We start from the raw sequence: 14,773 nt of genomic DNA, 5'->3' as shown, positions 1-14,773 counted from the left end.
TGGAAGTTGATCGCGTATTCTTGGAACATTAGAAGTGAGACTAGGCGCTGGCGAGCTATTTCGGGTCTCCAACTCTTTCATTTTAAGCTCGTGCTCACGAATCTCTCTCCTTTCCTCCACGCAACGTTCCTTCTCCCTCTTTTCCTCCTCGCGACGTTGCTGTTCTCTCCTTTCCTCCTTTTCCTCCTCGCGACGTTGCTGTTCTCTCCTTTCCTCCTTTTCCTCCTCGCGACGTTGCTGTTCTCTCCTTTCCCGCTCGCAACGTTCCTTCTCCTCCCTTTCCCGACGTTCATTGATATCCGCCGAGGCCTCTGCGGCTTCCTCCGCCGTTACGTCCCCAGTCCTCATGACCTCAAGGATCGCATTCTTTCTTTTGGTCGAGCCCAACTCAATGCCCAACTCCTCACAAATTTCGAGAAGTTCCTTCACCTTGTATTTCTCCATCGTTCACACTGTCCTCCTGCTGTTTACCCTTTTTGAATATACCTGCCGTACGCTACTATAACACTACTAGTAAGACATATGCAAGTATTTCACACACTGCCCTGTTTACCCCCTCAGCATCCCCTGGTTTTCAAAACACTCTTACTAGGCTTGAAACACACAAGGTTATCACAATGCAACACCAAATCCTTCCCTAAGCTACTATAACCTGTGTCAGAGAAAGTCTGGTGTTTGAGGTAAACTTCAGGCACTCACCGCGCCGAGGTAGCTGATGCCGGTCAATCCCGTAGCTGCCATCCAGTGTTACGGACATCCCACCGCTGCCACCAGTGTTACGGACATCCAACCGGTGCCAGCAGTGTTACGAACTTTCACCGCTGCACCACGATTACGGCTTTGTGGTCCCGTAGCGCTCGTCACCCGTTTCGTGACAGAGCGTTGGTAGCGAAGACTCCGAGCCTGGCGTCGATGAGAATAACAAAAGGGACTTTATACATTATATACAGGTTATCATACAGGACATGAACGGGTCGGCACTGGGGCCGAGTGCTCACAACAAACGCGACTGTTCTCGCACGACGACGTCCGGCGAAAAAACGTGACACATCTCACCCCAGTCGGGAGCGACACTCTCTCCCGGTGGGACGGCGGATCCTGTTTTTCAGGCGGCGTGTCGCTGCTTTTATAATCCCCGAGGAACCATTGTCACTCAAACGGCCCAATACAAAGTCAGCACACGACGGTCGTCCGAGGGGTCCAACCAGCGACCGCGCTGGCCACCCGGTTCAAAGTTCGCGCGCGCGGTGACCTCCAGGCAAGGGAGGTGCGGCGCCGGGCTGTCTGGCACACGCCGACACGTCCAAACATGCGGCTCGCCGAGGCTTCTCCCGCAGCCCCCGCACGACGGCTCAGCATCTTGACTTGTGAAGGGAGAATTAGGGCGCTCGCAGGATAGATTCCACATCTTGCAGATTCGGAATCCGGGCTTGTGGTAATGGCACAACAATGGATACCGCCGCTCCCTCCTCCACCGCTTGCCTCCTCGCGCTCTCTTCGCTATCGCCCTCTCCCGCTGCGCTCGTTCGCTCGGTTACACCGATGACGCCGACGTTCGCCGCAGGAACGGACGCTTAAGAGCTGTGCTCTAATATCTTGCTATAATCTAAACCAACACCACAAAACACTTCTGTGAAACGCGACGTTGTGTTGACTTCCAAGTCAATGAAATGCTTTAGTGATAATTTATTTTGTGGTACGCGATATATATCCGTTGTTTGTTCGTCGAATCATTCGTGTGCTCGCCCTGAGGAAGAAATTGTTGTATACAGGTCACTTCAAACTATGAGCTCCAATTCATGCCTCGGGTAAATACACATAAACTGCGAGTCAATAAACATTGTATCGCGTGAAGAAACTAATCTTTTTGTTGCTTACCATCCGATGATCCCAGCAACAGGTAGCCGAGAAGTGCAGCAATACCGATGAAGAAGCAAATGGCGATGACAGCGAACATGATCGTCGTTGCGTTGGAATCGTCACTGGAAATTTGAATATTAAAGCGCGCATTCAGGCCCGCAGTTCACGCAATACAACGTCTGTAAGCATTTTTTTAGCTTACGCACATATGAGTAGTCTAATTACGTGATCGTTTAAGCATATTTTTTTGCGTCAAATGCTGAACAAACGCATATCTCAGTAATCTGCTGTTACTGCTGTCTACTATAGGTACACACCATGCTATGCCTCGAATTTTTCGAAAAACTAACACGAAGCCTAATCGTCTACCGTTCTCGACAGCACTCACGCTGGGGCATCCTACCAGGAGATCACTGCGGATTTTAAAACGTCCAACTATGTTTTTTTTATTTATCTCAATCGAAAAATCTGCTACACACAATGTTACATTACTAAGGTTAAGGTTGCGCCACTAATCATTGGTTTCACTGCTCGTTACGAAGTCTTTAGCCTCTCAAGCTGCCTTGTTATGCTCCAAAATTAACCCCCATCTGCTAGTAAAACGACCTCGGTGTAGCCCTAGTGTGCGGATCTCTTTTCCGCTTTTTTTTAGCTGTCTGTCATAGCACAATTAAATAACGTTATGTACTGATATTACTAATAATCTCAACTTCACGAAACCGAGCCACAAGGGTAAAAGAAGGGCTAATTTTTAATGCACTTACAACTTCGTGGACCAGCCGTGTCAATACTAATCTAGCCAAAGTACAATCGCATAGGAAACAGGCCTCGGCAAAGACGTTTTGAAATCGTATCGCGATACACATACAGGATAAGTGGGCGATAATTACATGATATTAAAGGGACACTAAAGCGAAACAATAAATCAGTTTAGACTAATAAAGCATTGTTTGAGGATCCTGCAGGCAGTCATTTCAAAAAAATAGTTTGATTATTAGATGAGAAAATGAAGGTCCAAGTATCCATATTTGAATTTCGCGCCGAAACCCCAGCGCCGGTACGTCAGCGTGACGTCAGGGATTCCAAAGTATGTTTTCGCATTTGGGCCGCGTTGGCTGAATAAAGGTTCCCAAAACTTGCCATGTTTGATATGTGGTTCCTTTAGAACACAATGTAGCCAATCTGTACCGCTATATACAATTAGTAGGCCCTAGAAGATGCCATCAAAATCCAAAACGTCACAGCCCCCAGGTGCGGGAACTTAAGTAGGCGTCGCCACCCGTATTTCGTTCTCGCGCTTTTTCTGGCTTACCAAACGTCTTATCGTTGTAGGGGTGGTGTTTTTTGTGTTGTTGAACGGTAATTTATTGATGCAGAAGAAATCACTTTTCACTTTAGTGTCCCTTTAATATAAAATATGCTTGCCAAGTAACTGTATCCGATACGATATTCGCCCTGTGTATTTTAGGACACTTCGGTCCATGCGGTGTAATTACTAATGATAGCTCTTGTGTAGGAGCCACTGCAACTCTGGAACACCTTTATTCTAGATTTGCCTTCTATCGACGGACTTTCTTCCTCTCTCTACTCTACTTTCTCTCTACTCACTACTCTCTTACTCTCTACTAAGCTAACGATTCCTTCTCGAAGTATAATTGCAGAACTATCTCATCATTCCGCAACAATCTAAGGCTGGAAATACGTATCAGATCGCGCCAGGTAAGCTGCGTTATCAGCCATTTCTTTATTGTCTGTCTAGTCACAAAGCGGGTCAGCGTCTTATTTTGCTACGCGTTTATATGCTTTAGTAGTAGTCGCACATAAACCTTCCGTCCGTAAATGCAGATTCCGCGCTGGATAGTTCGGCTTGTATCCTCGACACAAAACACAAGGGAATGTTTATAAGCGATACATTGCGCTGTATACTTGTCGTTCTTGGGCGAAGGTGAATGACAGAAAATGCAACTATTAATGCGTGAACCACAGACACCAGAAAGTTCCAATCAGTCACCTACGTCACCGCATCATCTTAATGACGATATTGTCACGTGGTAGTGACGGTGAAGAAAGCAGCAATACGGTGGAATACAAAACTAGCTTTTATTGGGCGAACCTGTGCCCACAAAGACAGGCTAGACTTATAGCACAACACGTGTAGTTATCTCATGTTCCCATTTCATGCCATTTATATTACCCTCACCGCTTTGCAGCCTCGTAGAGGGGAGCGGGCACATAGCAGGAGAGATAACCGCAATCATACTTACAGAGCAATTCACGCAGCAAGAAGAATAATTAGTTGCAGAGTGATTTGCTGCTAGTGTTACGAAGCATCAATAATAAGCAAGCTTCAAGGAGGAGAAAATCAAAATGTGAAACTGTTTTTAATAACTAAGTATGTTAATAAAGGGAAAATCAGACATCCACCCATTCGTAGCTTTTGCTACGAAGGAAACCCATACGGGTTCCTCGAAAGAAAAGCCTCAGAGTTGAAGAAAGATTCGTCCTGGTCTGGGACTCGAACCCGGGACCACCGCCTTTCCGAGGCAGCCCGCTCTACCATGTGAGCTAACCAGGCGGCAAGCAGATGGCAGGGCGAAGTCGAATTTGTCGATAACACACGAAGCAAAGGCAAGTGTTTGACGTAGTAGTTCTGCCGAAACACGCAAGGTGGAGAGAAGTTAATAAAGGGAAAATCAGACATCCACCCCGACCAGAAAGAATTTTTCTTCAACTCTGAGGCATTTCTTTCGAGGAACCCGTATGGGTTTCCTTTGTAGCAATTGCTACGAACGGGTGGATGTCTGATTTTCCCTTTATTAACTTCTCTCCACCTTGCGGGTATCCGCAGAACTACTACGTCAGACTAAGTATGTTAGTTCCGATAAAAGATAGCCCCGACATGCAATAGGTTGTTCCATTCCCGGCAGGCATTGGGAATGCAGGAATGAGAACAGCTAGATAGCAGTCCTTCAGCGAGGAACATTAACCATCTGACAACGGTAAGGTCGTTGTCGTATTAGCTTTGGTGGCGATATCTGGAGGGACCGACAGTTGCGATTGCGATGGCTTATCATGTGGCATATGCAAAGTCGAACAATCTCAAGACGGAAAATGACAGATGGATGGTTAAGGGTTGCTTCCACAGGCGTTACAGTGGTTGTAGGGCACCTGCGATACACTAGTGGTGCAGGTCGAGGCATCTCTCCTTTGTGCCTCTCTCACTTTCAGTGGTTGTAGGGTTGTATATAGTTAAAATGTTGTGAGGATGCAGGTTATTAGTTTTTAATTGCGCACGAGCCAGACACGACCAAGGAGCGCGATGCAGGAAAATGATGTGAGACTCTAAGCAGATCATAACTGGTTCGATAAGCTAGCGGTAGCGACGTTCCAACTATCGTTATCGTAAACCGAAACACGCCGTAATGGGTTTGCACCAGGGTGTGGAACGAAACCGAACCCAAACCTTAAACCGTATATCCGTACCGGAATTTAAGCCAGAACTTAACTCGAACCGATATTCTTAGAACTTCACTTCCACCCGAACCGAAGCTTTACCAAAAGAAATAATACTGGTTTAGTGCGCAACGGTTCATGCATGTGGAGCGATAGCGGGTGTTCTCAATGCAAGCAATTCATCAAAATAAATTTCAAAGCGATTTCACAAAATGAATGTCTAGAAAATTTCTTGTGCGAGCAATCTGTACTAAGATTCACGCTTAGGCACAAGTTTAGTACTATATATATTCTCTTTATGGAGGCACTGAACTTTCCGTGCTCTTCTTTTCTAAACAAGACACATGATGAAAAAATATACACGCAGCAATAAATACATTGGCCGCATATTGACTTACTCTTTAGCACCTGTAAAGTACGGTAGCGAAAACGGTGAGCAAATGAGACCACTCAAAGGCCTCGTCAGCAGAGACATAATAAACTCACGCAATTATTTCGCGAAATAAATAGTTACGGAAGCAGGGCTTAGCACTGCATTAATTTTGTGCTTCCATGACGAATAGCTATTCCATAATTGAAGAGGCGTCGTCCGCAATACGTGGCTTAGAAGATGGATGGCTCAGCATCACGCAGTACGCAGTTGCAGACAAATACACCGGCTACCAAGCGCTGCTAATAGTTCTGAAACGTACTGCTAAGTACTCTTGGTAAGTGCTTCAGCAATGAAAGGACTATGCCATCTTATTGCTACGAAGGCCTGTCTACATCTATCTAGCCTACTCCTTGACAGCATAATTAAATTAAACGGCGCGTGATAACTCGTCACGCTGCCAGTGTGTGCGCCATTTTTATCACTTGGCAAACAGTCAAGGCTGTACCATCCTTCGAAAGAATGCCCGGCTTGGCGGTAATCCGGCAAGCCGGGCGGTTTGCCGATCGAGCGGGGGCGTGAACTTGAGCGGCGAGATTGGTGGCGCCAGCTGGTGGTGCACAGCTCAACTACACAGAGCCAATTACTATATTCTACTTAGCTGCTGGGGCAAATTTTCGGCAGCGGCGTAATTGTGTTCACAATCACGCCGCTGCCTCCTCGCCCTCGGTGCAGAGGGAGTTGATAAACACCTGCCGTGGAAAAGAAGCTGACCTATGCCTAACGAAGTCTCCCTGTCGAAACTTTAGCTCCGAGCCGAGGCTTCCCTCGTTCGCCACTTATCGTAACCCTGTTGTGTCGTTTGTCTCAAAGGAAAAGTGCGTTTGACAGAAGCACTGCGTGAAACTCACCGGTAATCCCACTTTCGCTCATGGCTGCAAAACAAAAGAAGCATAATGAAGCAGGCATCAGAACGCTATCTCTTGTCACTTCTATGCTGCATACGCAACGCACTCGTGTCCGTCCGACACTCGCCGAGCAAAACGCAACGGCTATGTCCATTGCACTAGCGACTCGCACAGTGACAAACACTGCCGAGGGCATATAGCCAGTGATCTTCATTTTATTTTATTATTTTTACAGCACAGTTTTAACCCTTCAACTAAGTTACTCCATGAGGTATGCATAACATCTAAGAGCAATCGAGTACGTGATTGACTAATTAATACGATTTCATTAATTAAGTGTGCTTACTAATTAGTTTACAGCCCACGTTGCAATTTACGCAATTGCAGCTGGTGAGCTTGCAAGGCATATCGACTTGCAATAACTTCTGCGCATTGCACGAGTTTAGAGATCTGCACCGTCGAACTCGCTGTGAAGAAACGCACTGCTGCTTCAATGAGTTCAAAAAAAACGTTGTTGATGTGTTGCGGCACAAAAAACTGGAACGCGAACGCATTTCGTGGCACACTTCGAGTATTAATATCACTAAACTGGCGTCATCTTGTGAATTCGTTCCAAGTGAATGCGCTACGTGAACTCACCAACCACAAGTTGTAAATTGCAATATGTGCCATAACTGACTAAACCGCTGTACAGTGTACCTCTGTTAATTACTCATTCGGGCTATTCTATTTCTCGTGGAAGTAATGTCTGCCTCATCGAGTACTTTACATCGAGGGTTAGAATTGTGCTGTCTGCCCCAAAATTTAAAAAAAAAAGATGGTTCAGTTCATAAAAATAAAACGTCTGGCACGACTCGAGCCACCTGGTATGGAATTGAAATTTTCGCAATAACATTTTTTTAATTCGTACATGTGTACAACTTGCCCACGAGATGTCACAAAATCAGGCACAGCGCTGGGTGCCTCTTGACAAAGTTCAACGTCCCGGGTTTTCCAATGGATAGTCAGCCATCAGGGATAAATGCACGCAACTACACAAGACACACACTGATGGGGCATAATTAGCGTGAACTCTTTGAATGAAATAATAAACAGGTAAATTATATGCAGCGTTGACTCCGAGCGGAGGCTTCCCTTGTTCACCAGCTGGTTATCAATTTGTTTTCCGTCTTCCCGCAACCACGTTGTCAGAAACAGACATAGCGGAATCTAATCACTGACGAAGTATTAAAAAAAACATTTAGCAGAAATATGAACATAAAATACATAAAACATACGAATATAAAATAATGAACGATAAGCTATTTCAATCGCATAACAAAACGACAGCGTAAAATAACTTAAATCATTAAAAAAGAACGCAGCTGTAAATCAATCTCTAACTTACACACTTACAACCAAACAGTGTAAGCGTGTTTGTTGTAGACCCATTATTCATTTCTAACGTTGTAAATTATTTTACATAAATAATTTGACAAAAAAAAATGGCTGTGGCTTAGCTAAGGTTAAGCCCAGGATGCGAAGCATACTAGCCTTTAATTTAGTTGTCGAACCACTGTTTAGCCTGGTGAAGTGCTGTTGCTTGGCTATATTTGGTTCGGCTAGACGAAGAAACAACTCATGCAGGCGAGCGCACGAGCCGAGACCCGGCTATGTAGCTACGCGGCCGCAAGCGAGCGCACGAGTTGAGCCTCCGCTTTTGCAGCTGTTGTGACGTCATATGGTAGCCACGCGGCCGCGCGCGGCGCAGCAAGGAAGAGCGTGGCTGCGCGGCTAGTATGCTTCGCATAAAAAGCGTTACCAGTTCCCAAGTTCTCAAAAAGTGCTCAAGCATCGACACCGATAGCAAGGCCTACGTTGGGCTTAAATCTCCTCGACGGCGCGCTCACAATGCGCAGGTGTCACGTGTTGGCTTGACGCAGCCGTCGGGCAGGAACGCACGACATCGGCGGCGACGGCGACGACGGCGCGTATGCGCCCATAGTGTCCGCTTAATAGCTATCGGGATAATTTTTTTTTTGTTTGCTACACAGACAAGCAGAAAGCTGACACGAACCAACGACGACGAAAACCTTCTGATGTGAATACGCGTTTTTTTTTTTTTTTGCATACGTGCGCCTGCCTTGCTCGCTCAACACTTTTCGGCAGACACGCGCGGCATCATCATCATAATCATCATCAGCCTACGCCCACTGCAGGGCAAAGGCCTTTCCCATATTTCTCCAATAACTCCCGTCATGTACTAATTGTTGCCATGTCGTCCCTGCAAACTTCTTAATCTCACCCGCCCACCTAACTTTCTGCCGCCCCCTGCTACGCTTCCCTTCCCTTGGAATCCAGTCCGTAACTCTTTATGACCATCGGTTATCTTCCCTCCTCATTACGTGTCCTGCCCACGCCCATTTCTTTTTCTTGATTTCAACTAAGATGTCATTAACTTGCGTTTGTTCCCTCACCCAATCTGCCCTTTTCTTATCCCTTAACATTACACCCATCATTCTTCTTTCCATAGCTCGTTGCGTCATCCTCAATTTGAGTAGAACCCTTTTCGTAAGCCTCCAGGTTTCTGCCCCGTAGGTGAGTACTGGTAAGACACAGCATACCGCCGCATACCGGCTCGGTAAATCGGTGCCCTTGTTTTCAGAAACCAACCAGAGACCACGCGCATGTTAACAACGCTGAGAGCGAGAGCGGGAACGCTGGCTGCGGATGTGCGCTTGGTTACGGCGCAACCATTTCCGTGTAACACAGTGCTGACGCGTGTCAGAGTTCTCGAAGCTGTAGAGAAAACACCGCAAGCACGTTGGAGTCCTAACTAATCTAACATGATCGCCCTTTCTACAGCCAGTGTTGTTCTGTTTCTTTCTACGAGGTCACTGGGTCGCGACACAGCGACGCATAAGTATATGTCACGTGGGAGAGCAACGAATCGCGACGTTGCCGCTTCCGCTGGCGCAGTCCTCGTCTACGCTGCTACATCGGGCCTCCGAAAAAACAAAAAAAAACGAGCAGCAGCGTAGAAGGCTTTTTTGGCCATGAACAGAGGAAGAGAGATTTCACAGTATCACACCCATCTGCGGTCGCGTATGCACGAAAGAACCTGTCGCGTAGGGTACTTTATTTATTTATTTTATTTATTTATTTGTACATACTGCAGCCCCTATGTGGGGCTATCGCAGGAGTGGGTTAGACAAAAAAAAACAAGTAAACAATAACATTTAAAAATTCACGAGAAATAAGGCAGATGACACAAATGAGACTCAACGGTTATCGAGGTGAATTAGTTTTTTTTTTTTTTTAAACCCTGGACTAGGTACACCTATAGGGCTCAATACCGGCGGTACCGAGGGAAAAAAAGAAAAAAAACGCAGCTTGCACATGTGCTGGAACATAGCCCGCTACTCCCCTGTGCCGCCAGTTTCCACGCATTCCTTCATATCCGCTATTCGAAGAATTCCTAATGTCTCCTGCACGCGCATACACGTATGTTTCTCAATCGCGGTGTCGCATTGGTGATTGACTTAAAGAAGCAGAAAAATGTAAAGGCGTCGCCTTTAACTGTAGTTCTTACCCGACGACTCAATACCGGAGAGCCCGTCTGGAAATGCGAAAAAGCAAAATTACGCCACCAAAAAGAAAAAAAACAAGTAATCAGCATCAAGGGAAATTCATTTGCTGTTATGCTTAAGTAATTTCTCGGTTTTTCGCTTCGCCCTCTCCGGTCTGGCATCACCGCCCGGGGTCAGTGTCGGTGCATAATATTTACACCAAAGGGAAGTTAAAACAACATTGTTCGTTTCAACAAAACAGTGATACATCAACGTATACAAGGCTGTAAAAGCCTTGTAGGACGACTACACCAAAGGAGTAGGTAACGGAAATAGCGCTGATCGAAGTAAAAGTTACAGAGCGAAACCTACCACATCAACAATAGTTTTAAAAACGCAGCGTTTGACGCCTAAGACTGAAACTGCAGGTTATATTAAATTAGCACTGAACGTTTGTTGCCAGGCAAAGTTACAATCAGACATTAAAAAAAAGGAAAAGATGAAAATGTGAGAACTATCAAGACTACTAAAAACTCATCTCAAAGCGTGCACGTAAATGAAAACTGGCGCGTTTAGGCAGACTCGGAGCTGCACTGTGACAAATGGCACGGCGACACACGGGGTCGAAAACAAGGACGAAAACAAAAGTGACTCTGAAAAGAGCCATGCGCTCGACGATCGAACTCACCGCCTCCGAATGACGACATCTCAGACATCTCAGCTGTAGAAAAAAAGGGAATCGGGCGTTAAGCACGTTCGAGCTCGTTACGGGCGAATTCATTTCAGAACTGGTAGTGGCTACCAGGACTTACTCATGGCTGGAGTGGATTATTCGCTCGAAGCCGGAGAACGGTCCAGGAACAGAGCCAGAGGATCTTCAGCAGGGTGCACTGCGAAGAGTTAAAGCAAAGCGTATAGGATCGAGACCAAAACGCATGAGGAGCACCACCGCTATAGCCTTCACAGCAGTTGCTAAATCATGTGTCCAGCGGCGCGCGCAAACAAGCACGAACGCACGCACGCTCACGCAAACTCACATATGCGTCGGCATTCACGAGAATTCTTTATATACTATGGCGATGATCGTCGCCAATCAGGACGTTAGGGCTTGGAAGTTAAAACCGGGGACGAGCGGAGCAAATTGCGTTAGGCCTAACGCACTTGCAAGAAACTGCCAGCCGGCAGATAAGGGGAGCAAGGTCGGCACGACGTCTGGAAGTTCTGCAACCGCTCTAACGGTCAAACGGGACTGCCTAAGGCAAACGGGCTACGTTTTTCCATGAGTGACATTTCCCCTTGCGCAGCAACGTTCGCATTTCCCGAAATTAATATAGCATAGCTTACGTGCTGCGGCAGCACGCGGTGCTTCTTACAGCGCGACGTGTCGTCTGGAACCCTGTCGTCTGGAAATCGTCTGGAACACCGCGCTCGGTGCAGAGGCGGAGGCCTACTTCCGAAGCGCTGGAAGATTCCACACGTCAAAGGAGAAAAAGGCGGCCTTTAGAGGCGGTGTGGCTCGCGGTGAGAGATCGGCGCTTCCCGAATTGCGTACACGTCCGCTCGGCTGCGCACGTCACCGAAGGAACGAGACCCAACGGTCGGGGGCACGTAACGGTCGCGTGAAATTCTCGCGTGGTGGCAGCCATTAAAAGACGACGTCGGAAACTGTGGCCCATACCCACTGTGGCATATTGGCCAAGAATCATTGCCAGCACTGATCACTACCACGTTTTGCCCCCTAAAGTTAGAGACCGGCGATCTCTAGGTTTGATTCTTGGAAACAGTGGAATTTTTCCCACAGTGGTGACCCGAGCCATGGTGACGTCGGCGACTGTGTCTTAACGGCGGAGTGAGCGTGAAATTCAAAGAGCTAGGGTTGTTTTCACAACCTTTCTTGACGCTATTGGGTTATCCTTTTTGACCAAATAATTTGTACCTCTGTCCGATTGCAGCTATACAGAGCAAACAATTTTCTGCGCTCTGCACCCAAGAAACGGTGAACGCCCTTTCGAGATCCAGGAGTATTTGTCAACGCGCCAAAGCCTGCAGACTTCACAGCAACATCAGCCTCGGTCAACAGTGCCGCTGAGGTATCGATCACCGAGCCCGCGTCCATCCTCAAGCTCCCCAAGGCGACGCCCCCAAAGCCCACGTCGGGAAAACTAATACCGGCGACCTGTTGAGGTGAGGCCGCTGTCGACGCAAGAACAGAGCCTCCAGCGCTGATTCTGAAATATAACGACGGACGCGAGAGCGGCTGCAGAAAGAGTGACGTTGCTTCCAATTTATGTGTGTTTATAGACGGCTGCAAAATTACTGCATTAGTAGACACAGGCGCAGACCATTCCGTTATGAGTAAAGTATTCTTGCCAGAAGACTGAAAAAAGTGCTGCCCCCTTGGAGAGGACCGCAAATTCGAACTTCCGGAGGACACCTTATCAACCCGGTGGGCAGGTGCACTTCTAGAATCGGAATACGCGGCTTTACATACGTCGCCTGTTTTATTGTCCTGTCAGAATGTTCAAGGGATTTAATTATTGGAATGGACTTTTTGCAGGCGAACGGTGCAGTTATCAACTTGCAGGAATCCTGTGCGTCGTTGTCAATAAATCCCGCCATCGCGACGTTCGAATGTGAAGAACAGTTCGATGCGCTTCAGATTATAGACGACGACGTCACGATGCCCCCAAGATCCAGCATAGCTGTCGCCGTAAGAAGCACCGTATTCAGTGACTATGAAGGAATAGCAGGCAGTAACACTGGGCTCTTGCTCGAAAAAGGGATCTGTATGGCAAGGGGTCTTGTTCGGCTGCGTGACGGGTGTTCGAATGTCTTCCTGACTAATTTTGGAAATGAAGTCCAGCATGTTGCGAAGGGAACCGTCATTGCCCGCCTTAACGATTATGAACAGATTACGGATTTGAGCCCTTCCGGTGCTGCACTACTGGATTCTGACAACGTAGACTCCATACTCGCATCCGTCAACATCGAAGCAGCACTATCACCGAGCCAGAAGCAGCAAATAAAGAACCTTGTACGAGAGTTCGCCTCGTGTTTCTCAACGACATCAAAAGTCCAGAGAACGTCCATCTCCAAACACCGCATCATTGTCGACGAAGCTGTGAGGCCTATTTGCCAGCATCCCTACCGAGTGTCACCGAAGGAGAGAGAGATCGTCAGCAAACAAGTCGAAGAAATGCTTAGAGACGACGTAGTTCAACCATCGACCAGCCCGTGGGCTTCGCCTGTGGTGCTGGTAGAGAAAAAGGATCAGACCTTGCGCTTCTGCGTTGATTATCGGAAGCTAAATGTCGTCACAAAGCGCGATGTCGATCCACTTCCGAGGATCGATGATACCCTCGATAGACTACGGGGTGCGAAATTCTTTTTCTCTCTCGACCTCAAAAGCGGATACTGCCAAATAGAAGTGAACGAACGAGATCGTGAGAAGACAGCATTCGTCACACCAGACGGACTATACGAATTCAAGGTACTTCCGTTCGGTCTCTGTTCCGCACCTGCCACCTTTCAGCGGATGATGGACACTGTGCTCTCCGGGTTAAAGTGCCAGTCCTGCCTGGTTTATCTTGACGATGTCGTGATTTTTCTACCACTTTTGCTCGGCATATGGAAAGACTAAGGACTGTGCTCAAGGCTATTAGTTCAGCAGGGCTGACGATAAAGCCACAAAAATGTCACTTCGGCTTCCATGAGCTCCTTTTCCTCGGCCATGTGATTAGTTCCGAAGGCATCCGTCCTGGCCCTGAGAAGACCACAGCAGCGGAAAAGTTTCATAGACCAACCGTTAGGCGATTCCTACGACTTTGTGCCTACTACAGGCGTTTCGTCAAAAACTTTTTGAAGACTGCCGAGCCGTTAACGCGATTAACGAAAGAAGATATGCCTTTCGTCTGGCAAAGTGAACAAGAAGATGCATTCAATAAGCTACGACAGCGACTTCAATATCACCCGGTCCTTGCGCACTTGGATGAGGAAGCGGAAACGGACATCCACACAGACAGAAGCAATTTAGGACTCGGTGCCGTCTTCGTTCAGTGGCAAAACGGAGAAGAAAGAGTAAATGCATACGCCAGTCGCACTCTTTCGAGGGCTCAACCCAACTATTCAGCCGCAGAAAAAGAATGCCTCGCAGTAATATGGGCCATAGGAAAATTCCGACCATACCTCGGTAGACCGTTCCGAGCAATCAGCGACCATCACTCAATGTGCTGCCTTGCAAACCTGAAAGATCCTTCTGGACGACTTGCTAGATGGAGTCTGAGGCTGCAGGTATACGTCATAACGGTTGTGTACAAGTCAGGTCGCAAGCACAGTGACGCTGATTGTTTATCAAGTGCGCCGGTCGAATCTGCTCCTGTGAAAGATGGACACGACTTTCCGTTTCTTGGAGCCGTGACAACATCTGAGATGGCCAAACACCAACACTCTGACGCAGAGTTGCTCCTACTCATCAGGCACCTCGAGGGACACCCCATCCATGTTCCGCGAGTTTTCTGCCGGGGATTGTCATCGTATGTGATGAGAAATAGCGTTCTGCACAAAAGCACTTTTAAGCACAGCACAGAGAAATTTCCACTCGTCATTCCTTCAGCTTTGCGATCCGAAATCTTGGA

General features: G+C 47.4%; 1 protein-coding gene across 2 annotated transcripts in view; it reads right to left on the bottom strand.

The window, feature by feature from the left end:
* Positions 1 to 11,752, bottom strand: part of LOC135921380 (uncharacterized) — a 60,387-nt gene extending 48,635 nt beyond the window's left edge. The window contains exons 1-3 of one of the 2 annotated variants that reach the window (XM_070530203.1): positions 11,484 to 11,752; positions 10,952 to 11,029; positions 10,828 to 10,860 (exon numbers count right to left, since the gene is read on the bottom strand). In XM_070530203.1, the coding sequence (XP_070386304.1) occupies positions 10,828 to 10,860; positions 10,952 to 10,955 (37 nt within the window). In that variant the 5' untranslated portion in view covers positions 10,956 to 11,029; positions 11,484 to 11,752. The remainder of the gene's footprint in view (positions 1 to 10,827; positions 10,861 to 10,951; positions 11,030 to 11,483) is intronic. The other variant, XM_070530204.1, reaches the window with a different exon arrangement.
* Between the last annotated feature and the right edge of the window lie 3,021 nt (positions 11,753 to 14,773).

This window comes from Dermacentor albipictus, unplaced genomic scaffold (genome assembly GCF_038994185.2).
Source record: "Dermacentor albipictus isolate Rhodes 1998 colony unplaced genomic scaffold, USDA_Dalb.pri_finalv2 scaffold_63, whole genome shotgun sequence".
NCBI classification, from domain to species: Eukaryota; Metazoa; Arthropoda; class Arachnida; order Ixodida; family Ixodidae; genus Dermacentor; species Dermacentor albipictus.
This window is presented reverse-complemented; position numbering and strand designations above follow the sequence as displayed.